Source organism: Octopus sinensis, linkage group LG3 (genome assembly GCF_006345805.1).
Source record: "Octopus sinensis linkage group LG3, ASM634580v1, whole genome shotgun sequence".
In the NCBI taxonomy this organism is placed as follows: Eukaryota; Metazoa; Mollusca; class Cephalopoda; order Octopoda; family Octopodidae; genus Octopus; species Octopus sinensis.
This window is the reverse complement of record NC_042999.1, coordinates 157,046,225-157,071,807: the sequence shown is the minus strand read 5'-3', so window position 1 is coordinate 157,071,807 and position 25,583 is coordinate 157,046,225. Positions and strand designations below refer to the sequence as shown.

At 38.6% G+C, this 25,583-nt stretch overlaps 1 protein-coding gene across 1 annotated transcript in view; it reads right to left on the bottom strand.

The window, feature by feature from the left end:
• Nucleotides 1–25,583, bottom strand: part of LOC115209349 — a 61,874-nt gene that overhangs the window by 17,754 nt on the left and 18,537 nt on the right. The window contains exons 2-3 of the mRNA XM_029777718.2: nucleotides 6,110–8,038; nucleotides 1,927–2,095 (exon numbers count right to left, since the gene is read on the bottom strand). Coding sequence (XP_029633578.1) covers nucleotides 1,927–2,095; nucleotides 6,110–8,038 — 2,098 coding nt within the window. The remainder of the gene's footprint in view (nucleotides 1–1,926; nucleotides 2,096–6,109; nucleotides 8,039–25,583) is intronic.

Below are 25,583 nucleotides of genomic sequence, written 5' to 3'. Positions count from 1 at the left end.
ATATTTCTCAAGCAACTATTTTTACCTCACCTGCCTGCTAACGTCCCATGTGCAGCATCAGTACTGTTGAACAACTGGCGACATCAGCCAATAAAGTAATGAAGATAATCACCCTGACATTACCTTCTCCTACTCCTCCCCCTTTTATTACTGTAGAGGCCATAGCATCTCAGTTCCAGGATTTTCAATGCACCATGGAAAAAACAATCAAAGACCTGGTAGCAGAGGTTTACAACCTCCGTTTGGAAAGGAATACAACCCCACATGCTAGATGCTGATTCCACTCCAAGATCTCTATCTAGACATCGTTACATTAACAATCAGGGATCAATATGTTGGTACCATACCAATTTCAGCTCCAAGACAAGGAATTGCATTCCACCTTGCTCATATAGTACCCAGGGACATGCCCAAACAGAGCAGTAAGCATGGCTACTGCTTCTGATATCACCCCCACCAAGTCGTGCAATTTTTATCAAAGATGACATTTCCCAGAGGAGCCTCCTGGTTGACTCAGGAGCCACCTGTAGTATCTGGCCAGCCAAATATACATCCAGAAAAGCATGTCCTTCAGCCACTACCTTGCAAGCAGTCAGCTATTTACCTATTATCATGTATGGCGAAATTTCTCTCACCTTGAATATACAATCGCGCTTCCAGTGGGGTTTTTCTAGTTGCTGATCTGCTGTACCCTATCCTTAGGGAAGATTTCCTCTCCCCTTTTTCCTTGCTGGTAGATCTGAAGAACAGGCAACTGATCAACAATGAGATGCAACTCAGTGTACGTGGCACTGACTGTTTTGTTTCCACAGTCAGCCAAGTTTTCTTTGTCACAAATACCCCATCCACCCTGCCAACACCCCCAAAAACTGCTGTAACCACTCCTTTTTGAGTGTTTGGATATTTCACAATGCCATTTGGATTACATAACGCTGTGAGCTCTTTCCAACACATGATAGATGAAGTAATCCATGATCTCCATTTTTATGAATGCCTACATCAATGATTTCCTCATTGCCGGTTCCTCTGAAACAGAATGTGAAAGTCACCTACAACAGCTATTTGCTCGTTTGTCACAGCAAGAAAGAGTGAAGGCTGAGGAAAGAAAAGAATAGCCATGGAGCCTGATTTCAGAAAGTGGCAGTCATGGATGATGGTGTAGCTGAATCACAGAATGGAATGTGATGGAGGAAAACACCAGTCTCCTAGTGACCATGTAAGTGATAGGAGTACAGTTGTCTTATTGGTGGCTAAGGATTTACTTTTACTTTTACTTTTACTTGTTTCAGTCATTTTGACTGCGGCCATGCTGGAGCACCACCTTTTAGTCGAGCAAATCGACCCCAGGACTCATTCTTTGTAAGCCTAGTACTTATTCTATCGGTCTCTTTTGCCGAACCGCTAAGTTACGGGGACGTAAACACACCAGCATCGGTTGTCAAGTGATGTTGGGGGGACAAACACAGACACACAAACATATACACACATATATATATACATATATACGATGGGCTTCTTTCAGTTTCCGTCTACCAAATCCACTCACAAGGCTTTGGTCGGCCCGAGGCTATAGTAGAAGACACTTACCCAAAGTGCCACGAGGTGGGAATGAACCCGGAACCATGTGGTTGGTAAGCAAGCTACTTACCACACAGCCACTCCTACACCTATTGGATAAATACAGTATTCAAGACAGACATAACAACAATGCCACACATTTTCTTACACTTGATCTCACAGTAATTAACAAGCATAACAGAAGTAAGTGTCATGACAGATTAACGAGCTTTAACACCAAAAACAAAGACAGTATCAGAATTTAGATAGAACTTTTGGCAATAGCTAAATGAACAAATCCAAAATGAAGAGCCTGCTTAATAAATATTTTCTGAAGAAATACTATGGAAAGCCATTTTGGCTACTTACTGAGTACTCCATCGGCAGCAGCGGCACTGAGACACAGAAGGACAAGTATTCCGTTGAGCAATACCAGGTACTGACTTGCCCTGCTCCCGGTTATGAGTCTGCTTTCTTCTAGAGTTATGTTCATGGTGATTATCAAAGCTCCTATGAGGATTGTGTTGCTTGCGACGGGCTTTTGCAAAAGAAAATTTCAAGAATCTCTGCTATATTATCATAAAATATATCATAAAAGGAATAAAAAGAATTGGAAGAACAAATTAAGAGGCATCTATCATTTCAATTGGCAAATTTTCCTGGAGACTCAACCTGCAAATATATCTATTTTATTGATAAGAAGAGGAATTTCTGTTGTCTACTTTTAATGATGCTGTAATTTGTATTGTACTGTGTTACAAGAAGCATGAAACATAATTATGCATTGAGGGAAAATAAAATTCATGCTTAATACTATTTCCAGATTTTACAGGGATGCATTTCCATACATGTTTCTATCTTATATATCCACTTCAGCAAAGCAAAGATCTCACTGTACTTGTTGAAGTTGTGATGAGATAATCATTTATACTCTTACTTAAAATAAGGTTTATTCCTTCTAGAGAAGTATTTGTTTCCTATAAATTTAGAGCTTCAGAGGTTGGAAATAAATATCAACCCTTCTTATTCGTTTTAGTTTGAAAATTAAAGAAAAATTGTACATGATGTATAATTTTCATGTACAAGGGGTGTTCATTAAAGATTTCTCCTGACTCACTTCCTAAGGACTGGAATAAACAAAACTTGGCATAATTATTAGTCCTTCTATACATAGCCACCACCAATGATGACACACTTCTCCCATCGCTTTATGCAGCTGTGAAGACCTCATCTGTAGAAGTTGGTAGGTTGTGGATGGAGCTAGAAATAAGTTCATCATCATCCATAAAGTGCTTCCCCCTTCAAAAAAGGCTCCATGGTTGGAAAGAGGTGGAAGTCAGATGATACAAAGTTGGGAGAGTAAGGGGGATGAGGAAGGATTTCATAGCTGCAGGAGTGTCCTTTCATCTGGGCAACATGCGCATTGTGAACTGGAGTGTTGTATTGGAGGAGATGGGCTCCTTTGGTCAACATGCCATCTCTCTCTGCTTCGATGGTGTCCTGCAATTTCTGCAGCAGAGAAACATATGCCCTGTTAATTGTGGTACCCTTTACCAGCAAATCCATCATCACTACTCCACGCTGGCCCCAAAAGACTGCGAGCATCACCTGCCCTGCTGAAGGTTGGACACAAGCCTTCTTTGGAGGTGGTGAGTTATCATGCTTCCATTGCTTCAACTGGACTTTAGTCTCAGGATCATAGTGATGGACCCATGTTTCATCCTGTGTGATAAGTCTGGCAAAAAAGTCCTCACTTTCTTGGCATAGTGTCAAAAGAGCCTGGGAGCAATTGACTCATTCTTGCTTCTGAAAAGGTGTGAGCATCTAGGGAATCTATTGTGCAGACAACTTCCACATGTGCAAATGATTGTGAACGATTTTTTTCCATGGACCCTACACTTATCTTCACTTCTTGGACTAGTTGCTGAATAGTTATGCAGCAGTCCTCCAAAATGGCAACTTCCATTTTATGGATGGTGTCATCATCACTGGCAGAATGTGGTCGTCCAGGAATAGGAGCAGTTTCCACCTATGTCCAACCACATTCGGACTGATAATGCCAGTGCTTGACTATGTCGTATGATGGTGCATCATCACCAAAAACTTCTATCATCTCATTGAAAGTCTCACTGATCTGCATTCAGCTGCTTCCATTATAACACCTCAGTCCACTTCAGACAAACGAATACTAGTGGAAAGCTGCAATTCACAATGTGACATGTAGAGACATGTATGATTATACCTGTACAAGTTTCACTTCCTGCAATAACTGGAAGTGGGTCAGAGGAAATCTTTAATTAACATCCCATATATATAGATATATTATTCACCTATGCAGCAGTGATAGAGAATAAAAATCTACGTAGCTTTTTGTCAGTAATTTCCTCATCACTAAACATACCTAGTCTGTTACTTCTAAATGTTAACTTGTTATTTTGGTTGTACTTTCAGTTGCCACACAACTTTCTAACCTACTGCAAAGATTGTAAATATTATGATGCATTGTACTTGGGCAAAACAACACTGTTAGGGAGACAAATTGTGCGAGCATTTGCTGAATGTGGTTGGGAAGCAAACTTCTTATCAGCCATGCCTTACATATACTTCTAGGTCATATTCATGTGTTGTTTTTTTGCATCTACTGTACACAATACTGAATACACTATGTGTGTCACAATGTACTAAGTTACTGTCCTATTAAAAGATTATTTTACACTGGTGTTTGTTTGTACATACAAGCTTACTGTTCTGTCTTATTGTTATGTACAGTTTGTGCATTTATTGAACATATTGACTGTATATACACTACATGTACTATATATACTACATAAGCTATGCTGTTACACATTGCAGTTAATGCACATTGTTCACTACTTTATTTTCATTATTTCGACTCTTTGATTCCCCCCACCCTCCATGTTATTCCATTACACTTGCCTGACTTCTTTAAAATTTTGTTTTTTCTTTTAATTCTTATTACTCCTTAAAGTTCATTCATTACTTTCCTCTCACCATATTTACTTCCTCCTCCTGTGCATATTTTTCCTGCAGTTATTCTTTTACTCATTGCCCTACCTTTACACTCCACACTTAATTCTCTCACCAACTCTATTAGAATTCACATATATTCACTCTTATAGAATTTTACCATCCGTCCTCCTCACTTTAGCCCCCCCCCCAACCTTGTTTCTCTCTGGTTCTGCAATTCAGAGAAAAAAAACAAGAAAACTAATTTCATTCAGTAAATGTAAACAAAGACTTTTGGGAAATGGCTGTTCTTTTTATTCTTTTATTCTTTTACTTGTTTCAGTCATTTGACTGCGGCCATGCTGGAGCACTGCCTTTAGTCGAGCAAATCGACCCCGGGACTTATTCTTTGTAAGCCCAGTACTTATTCTATCGGTTTCTTTTTGCCGAACCGCTAAGTGACGGGGACGTAAACACACCAGCATCGGTTGTCAAGCAATGCTAGGGGGACAAACACACACACACAAACACACACACATACACACATATATATATATATACATATATACGATAGGCTTCTTTCAGTTTCTGTTGACCAAAATCCACTCACAAGGCATTGGTCGGCCCGGGGCTATAGCAGAAGACACTTGCTCAAGGTGCCACGCAGTGGGACTGAACCTGGAACCATATGGTTGGTTAGCAAGCTACTTACCACACAGCCACTCCTACGCCTATATACGGCTGTGTCTATGTGTTTTGACAAACTTACTGAAAATCAAAAATTCTTCTGATAACTGCATAGTATAATAAATGTATCACTTCTTAATACCTATTGTGTGAAGGAAACTCAGTGATCAACTTTTTTGATTTGCCTAAATTCAAAGAAGGGTAATTTGGAGAGGTTATAGCCTCAGTTTTGGTCAAGCTGATTATGGTAAACTATGGAAAAACTGACTTCTTTTCCATGAATTTTGTCTCCAAAACTCCTTGAGTTCACATATTTGTATCCTAGAGTAACTTTTACTTATTCATTCATTCAAAACAGTGTAGTCATAACACCACATTTATTACTGAAACAGTGAAATTAGGATACTAAACTTAAAAATGCCTACCTACTGACTTATCTATCTGTCTGTCTGTTTGTCTCTATACTGGGAGTGAGTATGACTGTGTGCATGTATGTGCACATCACATGTGTTTGTCAATGTTTTGTAATTGTGGATTATTTAAGACAATTGCAGCGTGGAAGGTATTTGTAAGCCATTTAAGAAACACACAAAAGCCGTTCGATTCACTTCAACATTTAAGTTTAATTTGTCAAAATATTTTCGTCGCTTTAAGACCGCGACCTGTTCACTGACAAAAATCCGTGCTGCATGTTGAAGTGAATCAAACGGCTTTTGTGTGTTTCTTAAATGGCTTACAAACACCTTCCACGCTGCAATTGTTTTTGTTCCAGCACACGATCTCAGATCAAATCACTTGCTATGCAGGTACATCTCCGATTATTTAAGAGCAAATGAGAAAATGAAAAACTGGGAAAAGAAAAATGTAAAGTAAAACAATTAGAAAAAGACACACTTACTTTGTTTCCTATCCTTCAAAGCACTAAATTCACTCGAGCTTTCAAAAGGAGCATATCTATCATAAGTACGAACAAAAAGATTTGGGTTCGATAACTGTCTATGGTTAGCATCTGTTAAATGTTGTTGGTTTCTTTGATCATAATGTTGGTTAATGTGACTACCAGTGTTGGAATTGCGATTGCCATTTCCAAGGTGAAAAGTAGCTGTCCTGTCATCAGTTACTTGTCGAACAGATGTACTATCCTCCTTTTGCAGTGATGGCCGGGTATGTTGCCGAATAGAAGGCCTTTTAAAATGCGGTTGATGCCCTTTACGTCTTTGATTAATACTGTGGGAATTATCTGTACCTCGATTGGATGTTTTTCTCCTTCTACCGTGATGGTAATTGGTATGCTGTGTGCTATTTCGGTGATGATGATGGTTCTGCTGTTCATTATGTTGAAACCTACTGTTATGCCCACTATTTCTGCTGTTGTGGTCATGAGTTTCATTGTGAATGTGTTGTATTTCTTCTTTGTTACTAACATCAGGTTGAAACATTTTGAACTTTATATCAACTGTTGGCACAGTTACTAGTCTTTCCTTTGCAGCAGTTTCCTTGCTTTTATCCCTGTTTCTAAATTTGTCTTTTATATGCCTAGAATTTGGATACTTGTCTTGGGAGGTTATGACTTGCTGAGTTGGTGGAAAAATATCAAGTTTTTTCGTTACTTTGAGTTGCTGTCGTGTGGACGAGCTTTCATTACGTCCATCTTGTTCATAGCTTGGTGTATTAGTCTGTGCTTCTTTCCTGACAAATTTGTCATCTGGCAATGGAGATTTTTTCGATGACTGACTCCTTTCTCTCTCTTCTGGAGTTCTTCTATTTTCCTCTTCCCCATGTCTGTATGGTTTCAAATTCTTGTTCGGCTGAGAAGTATTCACGGTTCTGTTTCCAGTAACTTCAGTTGGTAAGATTTCTCGTTCTCTTTCCGTTGTTGGATGATCAACTTCTTTATTCGGAACTGGAAGAGCATCTTCTCCAGCATGTATGAAATGTCCATAGAAATTACCTGGTTGGTTACCTATGTGTTTTTCAATTTCAGATGGATACTGACCATTCGGAGTTTCCTGTATAGAACTTTCACCATCTTTTGTGTTATAGTGATGACTGTTTACATAGTAATAATCTTGTCCGTATGGCAAATAACCTTCTCCAGGTGGAACCTGGTGGTGAGAACCATGATAACCGTTCTCAGTTTCATAAGCTGGCAGCTGAGAATGAGGGTAACGTGAATCTGGAAATTGATAACGTTCTTCCTGTTCCACCATAGCAGCACCATTATGGTCCGTTTCATAGTGGTTACCTTGTTTTAACCTACTTGGAGCTCCAGGAATGTATTGTATGTCTCCATTGTAATTAGGAATAAATTTATCTCTTTCTGTATGATCAAAGCGACCGAGATCAGAGTCTGGATGCTTTGGCACACGTTGCCCATTGAGAAAATAATCACCATAATGTATTTGACCAGATGGGTCTCGATTCAGAACAGGATAATACTGATTTTGTCCATAATTAGTGTTTTGTTGGTTTTCAACCCTCGAATATTCTCTGTCTGTTTCATAACCATAATGTGGAGGTACATATTGACTTTTATCTGATTCCTGCAAACCAGTTTGTGCTGCATTCTGTTGCTTATATTCACTCAAAAATTGGGGTTCTTTTTCAATTGTATAGTACCTACGAGAGTCGGGATGGGAACCATCGGGCTCAGCTGTTTCATCAACGTAGCGACTATCAACTTCTCCATTTTTACGATAGTCAACATGACCTGGATACCAGACAACTCCTTCAGGACTTAACCATGACTGCCAATATGCATCAGAACTTCGTACTTTATCATACTCTTTGCCTTCAGCTGGTGTTCTTTCAATTTCACATGATGTATCTTGAGAAAGAAAAAGGATAAAATTATAGCATGTCTGATGTATGAGTATTATTATTTTCATATAATTTTCATATAATTTTCATATATTTTCATATATATATATATATATATATATATATATATAATTTTCATATAATTTTCATATATTTTCATATATTTTCATATAATTTTCATATATTTTCATATATATATATATATATATATAATTTTCATACAATTTTCATATATTTTCATATATTTTCATACATATATATATATATATATATATATACCAGTGCCGCCTCGACTGGCTTCCATAAAATGCACCAATCCGACCGTGGCCGATGCCAGCCTCGCCTGGCACCAGTGCAGGTGGCACATAAAAAGCACCCACTACACTCACGGAGTGGTTGGCGTTAGGAAGGGCATCCAGCAGTAGAAACGTTGCCAGATAAGACTAGAGCCTGGTGCAGCCTTCTGGCTTCCCATATAGTTTCATATAATTTTCATATCTCCAATCTGAGTCATTTATTCAGATTGAAAATGAAACAGTACTATATTGCTATTAAACAATCAAACTCATCCATTTTTCTAAAAGTGGGTCACACAATGATAACATTAACAATGACAACAACAACATCAATATTGCCAACAATAAGACAATATAGTAGCCTAACAACAAGAGTGAACAAAAATGAGAACTTATCTGCATTATAGGCATAGGAGTGGCTGTGTGGTAAGTAGCATGCTTACCAACCACATGGCTCTGGGTTCAGTCCCACTGTGTGGCACCTTGGGCAAGAGTCTTCTACTACAGCCTTGGGCCAACCAAAGCCTTGTGAGTGGATTTGGTAGACGGAAACTGAAAGAATCCCGTCGTATATATGTATATATATATATATATATATATATATATATATATATGTATATGTGTGTGTGTGTATATTTGTGCGTCTGTGTTTGTCCCCCCAACATCGCTTGACAACCGATACTGGTGTGTTTGCATCCCCGTAACTTAGCGGTTCGGCAAAAGAGACCGATAGAATAAGTACTAAGCTTACAAAGAATAAGTCCTGGGGTCGATTTGCTCGACTAAAGGCAGTGCTCCAGCACGGCCTCAGTCAATAACTGAAACAAGTAAAAGAGTAAAAGAGTAAAGAGTATTATCCTTTTTATGTAATAATGAGTCTTTTTTACAACATATAAAGCTTTCTCATTGTCTCATAATCCTTTAAGTACAAGTATCCTGGCATTATGTCTACGTCAGATTATGAGATTTTGTGCCTAAGGCTATTGTAAAGCATGGTACCAATTTTTCCCTTATGGACACTCAAATGAATTTTAAGAATTTAAAAAGTACACTTTCTTCTTAGCCTAAGGACTGCTTCTTGGCATTTTAGCTAAGATCAAAGTAGCTAAGAATTTGAAAAACTATCATCATGGTACATAGATACATACATCAGTCTCTTTTGCTGAACTGCTAAGTTATGGGGGACATAAACCCACTAACACATACATACATACATACATACATACATACATACATACATACATACATACATACTTACATACATACATACATACATACATACATACATACATACATACATATACATATACATACTATAGTCTTCTTTCAGTTTCTGTCTACCAAATCCACTTGCAAGGCTTTGGTTGGCCCGAGGCTATAGTAGAAGACACCTGCCCAAGGTGCCACGCAGTGGGACTGAATCTGGAACCATGTGGTTCTGAAGCAATTTTCTTACCACACAGCCACTCCTATGATGTATATATATATATATATATATCATAATAATAGTTTTTGTTTAAGTGTCTGTATGCATATGTGTATGCATCACTGTAAGCATTTACAGTGTGTAAGGTGGAATTTTTCATTTAATATTTGTGTGTGAGTGTGTGTGTGTGTGTGTGTGTGTGTGTGTGTATCTTGTTGTATAAATTACGCTTTACTACCTATCTATCATCAATGCCTGCACAACAACCATCAAAACCAAAACCAATATAACCACCAGCATTACCAATCCTTAAACTCAATGATGAACAAAATAAGCAACTTCATCTAAAATCAAAAGACAATTACATGAACAATGTGGTACACTAATTAAGAACATTCCCTATTGTTAATTAAGAACATTCCCTATTGTTAATTAAGAACATTCCTTATTGACATGTATATCAAATTAACTTAGCTTCTCTTGGAAAAGGGATAATAGTTAGACCCCTACAACGGAGGGCTCACTCAATATCTGTGAGTAGTACACTTCTTGCATTGGTTTAAGGCCACAGAATATGTGATGTGTAAGGAGTGTGATTTGGAGGTAGGGATTGACCAAAAAATTAGTAAAGTTCACTATTGAGATACTGTGCTTGAAGATACAATGAAAAAATTTGTAAAGAAGAGCAGATGGCAGAAAGTGTGGTAATGTACTGGTGGTAAATGATGGGTGGAGGAAAGAGGGAGGGTGAGAGATGATAACGAATCTTCACTTCTATATTTAAGAGATGAGGAATTATGTACATTATTTACATTATTTACATTTGACGGCTATTTGTCCTCATCTTGTTTGTTGTTAACACAACATTTCGGCTGATATACCCTCCAGCCTTCATCAGGTGTCTTGGGAAAACTTCAAACCTGGGTTCTCATTCCTAAGGTATTTTTTAATGTTATTATTATTATTATTATTATTATTGGCACGTAAAAAGCACCATCCGATCGTGGCTGATTGCCAGCCTCGTCTGGCACCTGTGCCGGTGGCACATAAAAAGCACCCACTACACTCATGGAGTGGTTGGTGTTAGGAAGGGCATCCAGCTGTAGAAATATTGCCAGATCAGACTGGGTCTGGTGCAGCCTTCTGGCTTCCCAGACCCCAGTTGAACCGTCCAACCCATGCTAGCATGGAAAGCGGACGTTAAACGATGATGATGATGATGATTATTACTATTATTATTATTTTTATTATTATTATTATTATTATTATTATTATTATTATTATTATTATTATTATTATTATTATTCAGGTCACTGCCTGGAATCGAACTCAGAATCTTGGGGTTAGTAGCCTGTGCTCTTAACCACTACACCATACGTCAATGGGCTACTAATCCCAAGATTCCAAGTTCAATTCCAGGCAGTGACCTGTTAACAGCAAACATGATGAGGACAAATATCTCATCAAATGTAAATAATTTATAAAGAATGTTATTGTTAATCTCTGCCCCATTATCTCGGAAATGCTAGCAATGGTACTGGCTTGGAGTGTTGCCTTTCTTTGGAGTGTGACACACAGAAGCATGCCTCCAAATGTCAAGATATATTCCCGTGGGGAGTGACAGATTGAAGAGTTTGATGAGTGTAGAAGCAGCTGAGGTATATCTGTGCTTGGCTGGTGTATAAACAGGATGGAAACTGCACTGGGGCAGGAGAAGGAATTCCTGGAGATGTCATAGCCTCAGCTCATATCTATGCATTATCAGTCACAGCTTTCTCAGTCATCCACTCAGCAAATAATGGAGCACTGACCCATGGAATGCATCCTTTCCACAAAAAGCAGAATAACAGGTGCTCTGATCAGGTCAGATGGGAACTGGGCACACAGGAAGGTCGGGCAGTACGGCGAGCTGGCAGAAACGTTAGCACGCCGGGCGAAATTCTTAGCGGTATTTTGTCTGCCGCTGCGTTCTGAGTTCAAATTCCGCCGAGGTCGACTTTGCCTTTCATCCTTTCGAGGTCAATTAAATAAGTACCAGTTACGCACTGGGGTCGATATAATCAACTTAATCCCTTTGTCTGTCCTTGTTTGTCCCCTCTGTGTTTAGCCCCTTGTGGGTAGTAAAGAAAAGGTATTATGTGTTGGAGGTATTCTATCCTTTCAGAATACTCAATCTAGATACAATTTGGAGAACCTGATGTGGTTTGCCTAAGTCCACTCTGTTCTGTTTTGCAAGGCTTTTGTACAAGAATTTGGAACCAAACAGACATGGGGAAAAGGAAAATAGAAGAGAGAGAAAAGAGCCATTCATCTAAAAAAGTCTCCATTGCCAGACCACAAATTTGTCAGGAAAGAAGCACAGATTAATACACCAAGCTATAAACGAAATTTTGTACGTGTCGGTTAGCTTCACACAATTCAGACCTGCACCCAAGATGGTCACTAGCACTAAAGAGTGGGATGTTCTCAGAAAAATCTTCAGATGCCTGAAGAAATCGGGTTGTCCTGCTCTTGTTGGAGCATAAATAGATACTAGTCTTAAGGCACCCCAATCACTACTGCTCACATCTAGGACCACCAACGTACCTTCTGGGTCCAAGGAAGATGATCCATATTGTGAGATTCAAACAGTAGCTATGCCTCCCAATCTCGGTTGATTTGCGATAAGTAAATTTCGTTTCCATTGAAATTGGTTTGAAGGCTTGTGGATCAGAAACTCTGATCTTGCTGATGGTCACCACATCTATACTTCGTGACCTGAGGTCATTGAGCAGGTGGCTCTGCTTCCAAGGTAACCCCAGGCTACATGCAGTCACATTTTTTATTCTGAGAATAGATATATTTAACAAAGTGGAGGCGCAATGGCCCAGTGGTTAGGGCAGCGGACTCGCGGTCATAGGATCGCGGTTTCGATTCCCAGACCGGGCGTTGTGAGTGTTTATTGAGCGAAAACACCTAAAGTTCCATGAGGCTCCGGCAGGGGATGGTGGTGATCCCTGCTGTACTCTTTCACCACAACTTTCTCTCACTCTTACTTCCTGTTTCTGTTGTACCTGTATTTCAAAGGGCCGGCCTTGTCACTCTCTGTGTTATGCTGAATATCCCCGAGAACTACGTTAAGGGTACACGTGTCTGTGGAGTGCTCAGCCACTTACACGTTAATTTCACGAGCAGGCTGTTCCGTTGATTCGGATCAACCGGAACCCTCGTCGTTGTAACCGATGGAGTGCTTCCATCACCATATTTAACAAAAGAAAATGGAAATGAGCAAAAACAAATCATTTTATTTCAGTAGAGACTAATGCTTTTTCCTTCCATCTAGCTGTGAGTGTTTCCACAAGCAGCTCTTTATATTGTTTCTGTTTTTGCTTATATTTCCCCCAGAGTTTGCTATTTCTTTAGGGTGTTTATTTTATAATATTGTTGCAATATTAGAATGGTTTTTATGCGTGCTGCAATGCCATTTGTTAATGTGTTGCAGTTATTGTGTGTGATGCTTGTTTTGGCATTGCTGGTCGATTAGATTAAAATTGTTTGTGTTTATTCTTTTTATTCTTAGGGCTGGAAGATGTATTCTCACTGTTGGCGTGTCTGTGTGAATTTAGTTGTTCTTGTGTTTGTGGTGATGGCGTTTGAGATAACAATGGTAATGGAGACGATGGTGTTGATAATGCTGCTGAAGCTGCTTTTGGGTGTGGTATTGGTATATTGTTGCTTAAAGGCACCTCCCTTATTTGTTCACATCTCTTAGTTTTTTGGATGGCATATTTTTTCTTTTTCTTTTTTTTTCCTTTGTTATTGTTTGCCATTTAGTGTTCTCCCATCAACTTTGCTACACGACATGTCTGTGTGGTGTGAGTCAGGGAGCAGGCATGTCTTTAGGAGGTTTGTAGTATTTTTCTTTTGATATAATTCTTGTCTCCATTACTGTTCTTGCTGCTGTTGTCTGCTATGCTGTGGCCCTTGATGACCTACAGAAAGCTTTTGATAGGGCCCCCCCCCCCGATCCCTTATCTGGTGAATGAGTGGTTAGTCAGAGCTATACGGGCCATGTACAATGATGCAGTCAGCAAGATAAGGGTCAGAAACGACTATAGTGAAGAATACCGGGTAGAAGTAGGGGTTCACCAAGGATCAGTCCTCAGACCCCTCTTATTAATCTAGGCAATAACAGAGGAATTCAAGACAGGCTGCCTCTGGGAGCTCCTCTATGCTGATGATCTTGCTCCCATAGCTGAATCACTACCAGAACTAGAGAAGAAATTTGAAGTTTTGAAGCAAGGTCTAGAATTGAAGGGCCTTAAAGTCAATGTAGCAAAAACCAAAGTTCTAGTATGTAAGAAGGCAAACATTTCACAAACCCCGCCAGGTAGATGGCCCTGCTCAATGTGTAGAAAAGGCATAGGTAGAAACTCCATAAGATATACACAGTGTAAACTATGGACACATAAGAGGTGCAGCAACATCAAAGGAAGGCTAACCAGGATGATAGTTTTTGTGTGCAGCAGATGCACAGGGGCAATAAACACTGAAGATGTTCAGAAAACAGATTTTATCACATGCCAGGGGGAGAAACTAGAAGTAGTTGATAGTGTCCGCTACCTAAGTGTCCAAGTCTATAGTGGGGGGTGGATGCTCTGAGAGCATTGCTACTAGAATAAGAATAGCCTGGGCAAAGTTCAGAAAGCTCCTACCGCTGCTGATGACAAAGGGCCTCTTGCTCAGAGTGAAAGGTAGACTGTATGATGCATGTGTGCAAACAGCCATGCTACACAGCAGTGAAACATGGGCCATGACTGTTGAGGACATACATAGGTTTGAAAGAAATGAAGCTAAAACGATCTGTAATGTCAGTGTGTACACACAACAGAGTGTAAGCGCCATGAGAGAAATTTTGTACATAAGAAGCATCAGACGTTGTGTGCAAGAGAGACGACTGTGTTGGTATGGTCATGTGCTACATATGGATGAGGAGAGTTGTGTGAAAAAGTGTCACTCCCTAACAGTGGAAGGAACCTGTGGAAGAGGGAAACCCAGGAAGACATGGGATGCATGAACTCTGAAAGTTGGGCCTCACAGAGGCAATGACAAGAGACCCAGACCTTTGGAGATATGCGGTGATTTGAGAAGACCCAGCAAATAAAGTGAGATCACAGCCATAGTCTATACCAGTGTCACATAACCAAGCCATTTAAAAAGTACCTTTGAATCGTCGGGTGACATGCCATGCTAAAATCACTATCAGAATCTCGATTAAATCGAAATCAAAATGGAAATTGTAGTTGTGGCTGATGCCAGTGCTGCCTGACTGGCACCCCTGCTGGTGACATACAGTAAGCACCATTCATGCATGGGTTGATGCCAGTACCGCTTGACTGGCTCCCTGTGCCAGTTGCATGTAAAAAGCACCATCCGTACATGGGCAATGAGTCGCTTACATTAACCCCAGTGTTCAACTGGTACTTATTTCATAATAATACTATAGGCACAAGGCCTGAAATTTGGGGATGGAGGGGTTAGATCGATTACATCAACCCCAGTACTCAACTGGTGCTTAATTTAACGACTCCAAAAGGATGAAAGGCAAAGTTGACCGTGACGGAACTTGAACTAAGAAAATAGCAATGATAGAAATACCGCTAAGTATTTCACCTGGCATACTAATGATTCTGCCAGCTCACTGCCTTCATAATAATAATAATAATAATAATAATAATAATAATAATTCTTTCTAATTTTGGCAAGAGGCCAGCAACTTTTAGGATAGAGGATTAATCAATACTATCAGCCCAAGTAGCTGACTGGTACCTTGTTTTATCAACCCCAGAGGGACGAAAGGCAAAGTTGACTCTGGCAAAATTTGAATTCAGAACATAAAGAGTCAGAAGAATCACCACTAGGCATTTTGCCTGATGCTCTAATGATTCTGCCACTCACACTGCACCAGATGGTACCGTGATTTACTTGAGGAATTTATGAGATTATGAAACTGTGTTAAGGCAACTTTAACCCTTTCGCTACTGTATTTATTTTGAGATGCTCTGAGTTTCTTTCAATTGTTTTAAATATAACAAAGAATTTAGTAAAATAACTTAGTTACGATGTGACTAAGGTTTGGTGGAAGATTTTAATTCAAAACTTATGAAAACAAAACATTTGTACTACAGAGCCAGAGCCGGTTTCAGCCGGGTTGGTAACGAAAGGGTTAAAGAGAAGAAAGTTAATTAAGAACACTGATACTGTACTAAATTAGGAAACAGAGATAACAAAATTGAACCAAATACGGACCTGTAAATACTTAGGACTCTAAGAATTAGATAGAGTACATATGAAAGAAACGATTAGAAAGGAATGTTATATCTACATTAGATTAGGAGTAAGGAACTAGCAGCCTTCTAAAGTGCTAAAGGCACCCTTCTGAAAGATATACAATGACTGAGAAAAAGAAATATTATACCAGAATATATTTCCATTGATTTAATTTTATACAAGGCCTATTTTTTCATCTAATTGCGAATTTTAGAAAAAAACTTATTTATATTTCTTTATTTAGATTTGGGATTATTTATTTAAGTAATTACAACAGTGCTTGAAACAAAAATCCAACTTAACTTTTGGGAAAAAAATTATTCAATCTATGGTGAGAATACTTACGAAACTGTATTTTTTAATATTTTGTTTTAATGAATGATGATGGATGAATGATGAATGATGATGATAATGATGATGATGATGATGATGATCCTTTCTACTAAAGGCACAAGCTCTGAAATTTTGGGGGAGGGGGTTTGTTGATTACACCTATCCTAGTGTTTCACTGGTACTTAATTTATTGACCTCCAAAGGATGAAAGGTAAAGTTGGCCCCGGGTGAAATTTGTGCTTAGAATGTAAAGATGGATGAAATACCTATTTCTTTACTACCCACAAGGGGCTAAACACAGAAAGGACAAACAAGGACAGACAAACGGATTAAGTTGATTATATCAACCCCAATGCGTAACTGGTACTTATTTAATTGACCCTAGTGCGTAACAGGTACTTATTTAATCGACCCCGAAAGGATGAAAGGCAAAGTCGACCTTGGTGGAATTTGAACCCAGAACGTAATGGCAGACAAAATACTGCTAAGCATTTCGCCCGGCGTGCTAACGATTCTGCCAGCTCGCTGCATTATTATTATTATTATTATTATTATTATGATTATTATTAGTAGTAGTAGTAGTAGTAGTAGTAGTAGTAGTAGTAAAAATAATAATAATAATGGTTTCAAATTTTGCCACAAGGGCAGCAATTTTTGGGAGTCAATTACATGAACCCCAGTGTTCAAACAGTACTTATTTTATCAACCCTGAAAGGATGAATGGCAAAGTTGACCTCAGCAGAATTTGAACTCAGAACGTACCGATGGGTGAAATACTACTGAGCATTTCATCCAGCATGATAATGATTCTGCCAGCTTGCCGCCTTAGTAGTAGTAGTAGTAGTAGTAGTAGTAGTAGTAGTAGTAGTAGTAGTAGTAATTATTGTTATCATTATTATCATTGAGTGAGAGAGCACTGGGGTAAAATATACGAAGCCCAGTATACCCATCATGACTACCCATCTGATAAGGGTACAGCAGGCACATACATCACAACCATATGTGTGTGACACGGGGATCTCATATCAAGATAAACAGCGCATGATTTTGCAGGTGGTGCCCAGTGAGAATTTTATTTAGATCGAGTAGCCCATCCCGCTCAAAAGGTCCCTGAATAAGGATTTTTTTAAGGATGTTGAACGAACCACCCATGTTTCCAGAGGTGAATTATCCAAACCTCTAAGAATTCCTTTCAGCACATAGCTATGATGCTCCCCCACTACTTCTGCTTGTGATCAGAGATGCATATATCATCAGCCACTAAGGGACATGGTCAACTGGTTAAGGTCAAACAACTGACAAGCAAATCTGTGGTATTGAGCAGAATATTTGCTGTTGCCCATCTTATTATTATTATTATTATTATTATTATTATTATTATTATTATTATTAATTATTATTATATTATTATTATTATTATTATTATTATTATTAAGTGAGAGAGCAGTGCATGCCATCAAAGTGACACTGGGGTAAAATATATGAAGCCCAGTATACCCTATTTTTAAGTAATTGGTTTAGCAGTAACATTTTTTTTAAATGCAAACGTTGTCAGAAGGCCTTCCAACATACAAAGGTTGCCCACCTCTGCATTAGGTTCATTCTTAAAACAGACCTAAATACAAAAGGTAATTGGCATTGAAGTCTAGTTGTCCCAGCAGTAATTTAGGATCTCTTCGGTTTGAACGGCAGTTTTTAACATAATTTCTAGGTAACTAAAATATTTTATACTTCGTATACTGGTAGAATGTGTTTATAAAACATCTTTTTCTCTTGGTTTTATTGAAAAAATTCTATAGTTTGTAAGATATTTGTTGGTTTTTTTTCAATTTCTGCAATTTCAACCAATCACTGACATCTATTAAGGTAAACAACATTCTGTGCTGTATGAATATGTCCCTCGTTTAAGAAACAAATTGGGTTTATTTACATTTGTGAAGAAAAAGAGATACCCTTCCCCCTAACCCTAACCCTAAAACAGATTGAAATGCAATAGATCGATACTAGGGTCATAATTATGGGTGACAATTTCGTATGACACCGCTAGAAAAAAACTGCTGTTCAAACCGAAAAGATCTGTAATTTATTGTAATAACGTTATTACTATAACGATTGCCATACAGAGACTGTTAATTTTGCTTAAACTTACAATAAATAGTAAACGTTTATGTGCAGTTTACAGTCTTCGTGTGATTTTTGCCTGGCTAACATGTATCTCCCATTCTGCAGTCGTTTTAGTTTAAACACAAGTTCTCAGATCTAAACATTTGTCAGGCAAGTGCACCTTCAAAAGTTATTATCTCTAAATATATAAACGGCAAAATGTCTGCGTGTGTGTCCTTTATACAAATCCACAATTTTTCAGTTAGTGAGCTCGCACTTTCTATGGTCATTCAAAACCGTCCAAGGGTGGTCGTGCACATCTTTACATTTACCCAGTCACCCCACAAAGCCATTAAAAAAATCAATAGAAGTGACTTTTTTGTGAATTTTCAATCCAAAACCCAATCAAAATGCCCGAAACTTGATACGCCAATTGAATGCCAGCTAGCTGTATTATGTGATTGGTCGGAGATTTGGACAGTACTCGTGTGTATGTGCGCACGCACGCAGCTGTATGTGCGTGCACTAGCACTATGACCTGGCGTTGCCGGGTCATAGTGCTAGTTCTAAATTAAAAGCGTTCACGTATAAGTGAATTAACAACATACGTGTTTCTAACTTTGGCACAAACCCACTAATTTCGAGAGAAGAGTTGATAACATCGATCCCGATGATTGACGAGTACTTTGTTTTATCAGCATCGAGGAATGAAAGGTAAAGTTGACCTGGGCTGGATTTGAACTCAGAACATATTGATCCAAAACAAATACTGCAAAGTATATTTTTTGTGATATTCTAACAATTTGGATTTAGGGTCATAATTATGGGTGACAATTTCATATGAAATTGTCACCCATAATTATGACCCTATTTTAGATTTAGGGTTAGTTAGGGTTAAGGTTAGGGTTAGGGTTAGGGGTGAGGGGAAGGGTATCTTTTTTTCTTCACGAATGTAAATAAACCCAACGTGTTCCTTAAACGAGAGGCATATTCATATGGCACAGAATGTTTTCACCTCAATAGACAGTCATTGACTGGTTGAAATTGCAGAAATGCAAGAAATTAAAGACTAAATATCTTACAAACTATAGAATTTTCTCAATAAAGCCAAGAGAAAAAGATGTTTTATAAACACATTCTACCAATATATGAAGTTTAAAAGTGTTTAGTTACGTGGAAATTATGTTAAAAACTGCCGTTCAAACCGAAATGATCCATTCTACTAATCCACCATGCTTAAAAATCCTCTCTACTACAGGCACAAAGCCTGAAAATTTAGGGGCAGGGCTAGTTGATTACATCAACCTCAGTGCTCAACTGGTACTTAATTCATCGTCCACCAAAAGATGAAAGATAAAAGGCTGACCACGCGGAATTTGAATTCAGAGTGTAAAGCCGGAAGAAATTCCGCTAATCATTTTCTCCGGCGTGCTAACGATTCTGCCAGCTTTCAGCCTTCCACTATCTTTTATACTGATTGCATTTAGAATAAACCACCCAAAATCTGACATAAAAAGATTACATTTACGAAGACAGTGGGCAGGGCCTTTTCAACTAAAAATTATTATAAAATATCTGTAGTAAGAATACAAAAGTATTTAGTTAAAAACTGAAACCAACTAATACAAATATCTACTAAAATAAATGAATAAATAAACAAACTATTCTGCTTTCAAGAAAGTCAACGAAATACAAAACTGACTGAAATGACAGGCTATTGTGAGAGAGAAAAACAAACAATAAAGATTGTGGATTGGCTAAAAACTATATTCAAAATTGGGTTATAGACTGTTATTCTAAAACGATGGCAAGAATAGCGTTTACGTAGCAAATGCTAAAAAAAAAAAATGGTCGGGGTGGAAATAGATAAATAAAAATCACGGCACTAGTTACGAAGCTCAGGACACTGAGATTAAAGGATATTTGATTGTAGTACAAGGTTCAAATTCAAAAGCTTTTTAATAAAATATTTCCTAAGGTTACTGAAACTGTAGAATATATGAAGGCTGAGAAGAAACAGTTTATTACATTGTTTCCGACTAACTAAAGAATACATGTGTATGCACGCAAGTGAGACTTTAATACAGCGGAGAATAAACCATTATGAAATACTAGAAGAGGTCTCAGAGAACAAACAAAGCGACCATTCTTTAGAATATGCCAGTTGTTGTCAAGGACAGTCAAAAAAGGAAGTACCTTTTGATCAATTTTAGTCCCAATTGACGAATATTTCTCTAATGAAACTGAGAAACAGTCCAACTGTCTCAAATAAAAGAGATCATAAATTGTGATAAAAGGGATCCGATATAGGATCTTTTCGGTTTGAACGGCAGTTTTAACATAATTTCTAGGTAACTAAAAAATTTTAAACTTCGTATACTGGTAGAATGTGTTTATAAAACATCTTTTTCTCTTGGCTTTATTGAGAAAATTCTATAGTTTGTAAGATATTTGTTGTTTTTTTTTCTTCAATTTTTTCTTCAATTTCTGCAATTTTTCTTCAATTTCTGCAATTTCAACCAATCACTGACGTCCATTGAGTCATTCTGTGCTGTATGAATATGTCCCTCGTTTAAGAAACAGATTGGGTTTATTTACATTTGTGAAGAAAAAAAGATACCCTTCCCCCACCCCTAACCCTAAAACAGATTGAAATGCAATAGATCGATACTAGGGTCATAATTATGGGTGACAATTTCATATGACACCGCAAGAAAACACTGCCGTTCAAACCGAAAAGATCCCTGATATATTCTACAGTTGCTTTGCCAAAAACTAAAACTAAATCCGCAGAACAATTCTCAGTCCTGTTCTCCTTAGCGATGTCTAATCCAATTTAAACCCTATACATCGCCTTCTACAAACACACAAGCCACTCTCCTATTCCTTTCGGAGATCTTTCACTCTTTAACTATGGTATATTTCTACTGTGTGGGTTACACTCTTGACGTAAACCTCGCTCTTATTTTGCCACTCATCTTTCACATGTAGGTATCTATGGAAGCACTCCGTCGGTTACGACAACGAGGGTTCCGGTTGATCCGATCAACGGAACAGCCTGCTCGTGAAATTAACGTGTAAGTGGCTGAGCACTCCACAGACACGTGTACTCTTAACGTAGTTCTCGGGGATATTCAGCGTGACACAGAGAGTGACAAGGCCGGCCCTTTGAAATACAGGCACAACAGAAACAGGAAGTAAGGGTGAGAGAAAGTTGTGGTGAAAGAGTACAGAAGGGATCACCATCATCCCCTGCCGGAGCCTCGTGGAGCTTTAGGTGTTTTCGCTCAATAAACACTCACAACGCCCGGTCTGGGAATCGAAACCGCGATCCTACGACCGCGAGTCCGCTGCCCTAACCACTGGGCCATTGCACCTCCACACATGTAGGTATCAGCAACGACTTTCAATTACTCTAACTTAAAATCTCCTTCCCTCATCCTCCAAATACATCTGCAGCTTTATGACTCTGAATTCTTCCAACCACCTCAAACAGCTCCTCGAACATATCTTTCCTGCATTGAAGACATTTATCTCACTTCACTCCTGTCCGAAGACAACGTTGTCTGTGACACCGATGTTTCCAACTCTTCTTGACTCTCACACGCACCCTATACGGATGCAGCTGGAGCAGAAGTCGAATATTTCACAGTCGCCAATTCTTGATATTGACCAGTCGCATCGTCTACATACAGCCCCTCACCGAGACTTCAAACACTCCTGATCTCCTTGTCATCTTCAAATCCAACTTCTACCAAACCATCAGTGTCTCTTCGCCATCGCCTCGTACAACCATTGCTTTATTACGACTACCTCACTGCCACTTTGCTAATCCTATATAGCTCAGCTGACTGGTCGGGGCTCCGCATGTCCTTTTCTAACTCAGTATTTCTTCCAATACTTACAATATTGGGATCTTTTCGGTTTGAACGGCAGTTTTTTCTAGCGGTGTCATATGAAATTGTCACCCATAATTATGACCCTAGAATCGATCTATTGCATTTCAATCTGTTTTAGGGTTAGGGTTAGAGGTGGGGGAAGGGTATCTTTTTTTTCTTCACAAATGTAAATAAACCCAATCTGTTTCTTAAACGAAGGACATATTCATACAGCACAGAATGGTTTTTAACTCAATAGACGTCACTGATTGGTTGAAGTTGCAGAAATTGAAGAAAAAAAACCAACAAATATCTTACAAACTATAGAATTTTCTCAATAAAGCCAAGAGAAAAAGATGTTTTATAAACACATTCTACCAGTATACGAAGTTTAAAATTTTTTAGTTACCTAGAAATTATGTTAAAAACTGCCGTTCAAACCGAAAAGATCCCAATATTGTGCCCTAGATTTATCCAATATCCTCACCAAACTTTTTAATCTCCCTCTCTCTCCCACTCTTTTTTCTGAGATATATCACACCTTTGGAAATACTCTATAGAGAGTTCCATTCTCAAGAAAGGCAACTTCTCTGGCCTCGCCAACTACTGCCTTATAATATTCACTTTCAGAAGCGTACGATCACCTTATATTCCTAACAAAAGTACATAATCAACATAGCAAACAAAGCAATACAAGACTGGTTAGAGCCAGGAAATACTTCAGCTTCAACAAACTGCTAACCCTCTACCAGTGGCAGCTCATGTATAGGCACTGCGGAACTGCAGCACCCCCTATTTCCACCCGATATTATCGATAACATTCAATATAATGAGTCCTTTTTTCTTTAATTCTTTCTTTATACTTGTACATTATATAATCCTTAAGCTTAAGTAGCCATGCCCTAGTTTATGAAAATAATACAAAAATCTTTGTATAGAACTCTGCGTTTCACAGTTCCAGCGACGCGGTGTTTGGCTGTAGTGTGCATGCTCACATCTCCAAGGTAGGAAGCTTCACGCTAGGGAGAGAGAGAGTACTGCGTGAACGACAGTGCCGAACCCGGTGTTCCGATGAAAGGTAGTGTTTCTTTTTGACTCCGCGTGTGTTGTGCTTAAAAACATGTTTATATTCTTGAATGTGATAAAAGTGTAGAATTAAATTATTATCCTGCTTCCAGCTTCAGTATTGCTGCCAGGATTTGGAAAATAGGGTACATTTCCCCCATCTTATTTTGTGATTAAGGGGGGATTTTTGAAAAACAAGAGGGAATTTGTGGTGGTGTTCAGTGAACAAATTAAACACACTACCCGGCATTGGCTAAAACGCGAACCAATCAAGTTTATGTATAAATTTTCTTTTTATATGTTTGTTTCGTTTTACACAATATTGAAACAAGGGCTAAAACTTTTCTGAAGCAGCACCCCCACTAATTTTATCTACGAGTCGCCATTGGATTTGAGGCAGTTATATGAACTTCCATCCGTCTTAAAAATCAATAAAGTGAAGATACTGTAGAAGCTTTGTCTAAAGATAAACCAACAGATAGCATACATCAAGTCTAACTTCCTTTTCCATAATAAGGATCGCAGTAGTGAGTGCTCATAATAGGGGAAAACTCGAACGGCTTTATTGATGTGCTAAAATGAGAGAAGAAATGGACTCAACGTCACATTTGTAACTGATACAACTGGAATGGTACAAAATCACTTCTGCAAAGACATCGATAATTTACCAATAACAATTGACATAAAGCCTCTTCCAGAAAATAGCAACACTTGGATATGTAAAGAGTTCTCATAGAGTATTTATTAACCTTGTGGCACCGCTGCAAAAGAACCCGGAAAAGAGGGATGATTTCGACAACTTTATTTATGCCTTTAAATCTGCCAAATGCAGAATTCAAGTTTTGGCTAAAGTGTCGGCTTAGAAATTAGTGCATGTCGTCGATAATGTACAGACGCGCGCTATATGTTTGTTTCATTTTACACAATATTAAAACAACGGCTAAAACTTTTCTGAAGCAGCACTCCCACTAATTTTATCTACGAGCCACCACTACCCTCTACAAACACAGATTAGTCCCGCAATCGAACATTTGGAACATTGCTGCATCTATACAAACAGATATCTACAGAAAGGCCAGTGAACTGATTGGTGAGAAGTTACTCATCAACACACTCCAACCTCTCATCTACATTAGGGATTATGCTCTCTCTCTCTCACTCTCAGCTTTTGCAACCATGACTACAAAGGATTCTTCTCAGAGTTGGCCGATCTCGTGACACCGCCTCTTAGACACACCCAATTCACTCATTTCCTTTTCTCTCGTCATCCACATTGTATCTACCTTTCAGTCCACTCACTAATTAATTACTGCACCCTGTCCTCCATACCCAGAACATCGACTCCTTGAAATTCCTTTCCTGCAGCCGTTGATTTAAAACTATTCACAAGAAACATTAACGGCGTCGGTTTCACTGGTCTTGGAGGGCCTGCGAAGACTATCGGGACAGCTTTTTCCTATGGTCTTGTCATAGGGAAACCATATCAAATCAATTAAAAGGTTGGGGAGAGAAAAATTCCTTTGATAATAAGTACTTCGAAAATTATTTTAAAATGTAAATACATAAACAAAACTCCAGGAGCTTATACAAACATCTAGAAAATAACACTGCTATGTCCCACCCCTTATTGAGTTGAATACTTCAAGAGCAATCAATAGGAAACTAAACCAAAATGTTACACACACACACATAGCCTTTATTAGTAACTAGAAATTCCTTGGGCTTACTAAAGTCCCCAATTTTTGGTCGACATATCTAACTGTACTCATGAATTTCTGACGGCAGCGTTCACTGAACAGCAAGTAGAGTTGACTACCGAATGGCCGTATTAAGGAAGGGAGAATTTCAATTCTCCAAAACAAAAACACGGGTAAACTCCCATGAAAAGAAACTACGGAATAGGAAATATAACTTCGTTTGCTAATAACCTACATAGCTCATATATCCAAATTCTGCAACAGAGAGGTTACTCACCTAGAAGGCAATAACATCTTAGAAGAGAAGCGTCAAGGGTGGTGGCAGAGTGTATGTCTAATTGAAGTGAAGCTAGCAAGAGGACAAATGTTTCAGAGAAACTCACCCCCATAATTCTTTTGCCTAGCGGCGAGCTCTTTAACAAGATTGGTGGATGACAACCATCAA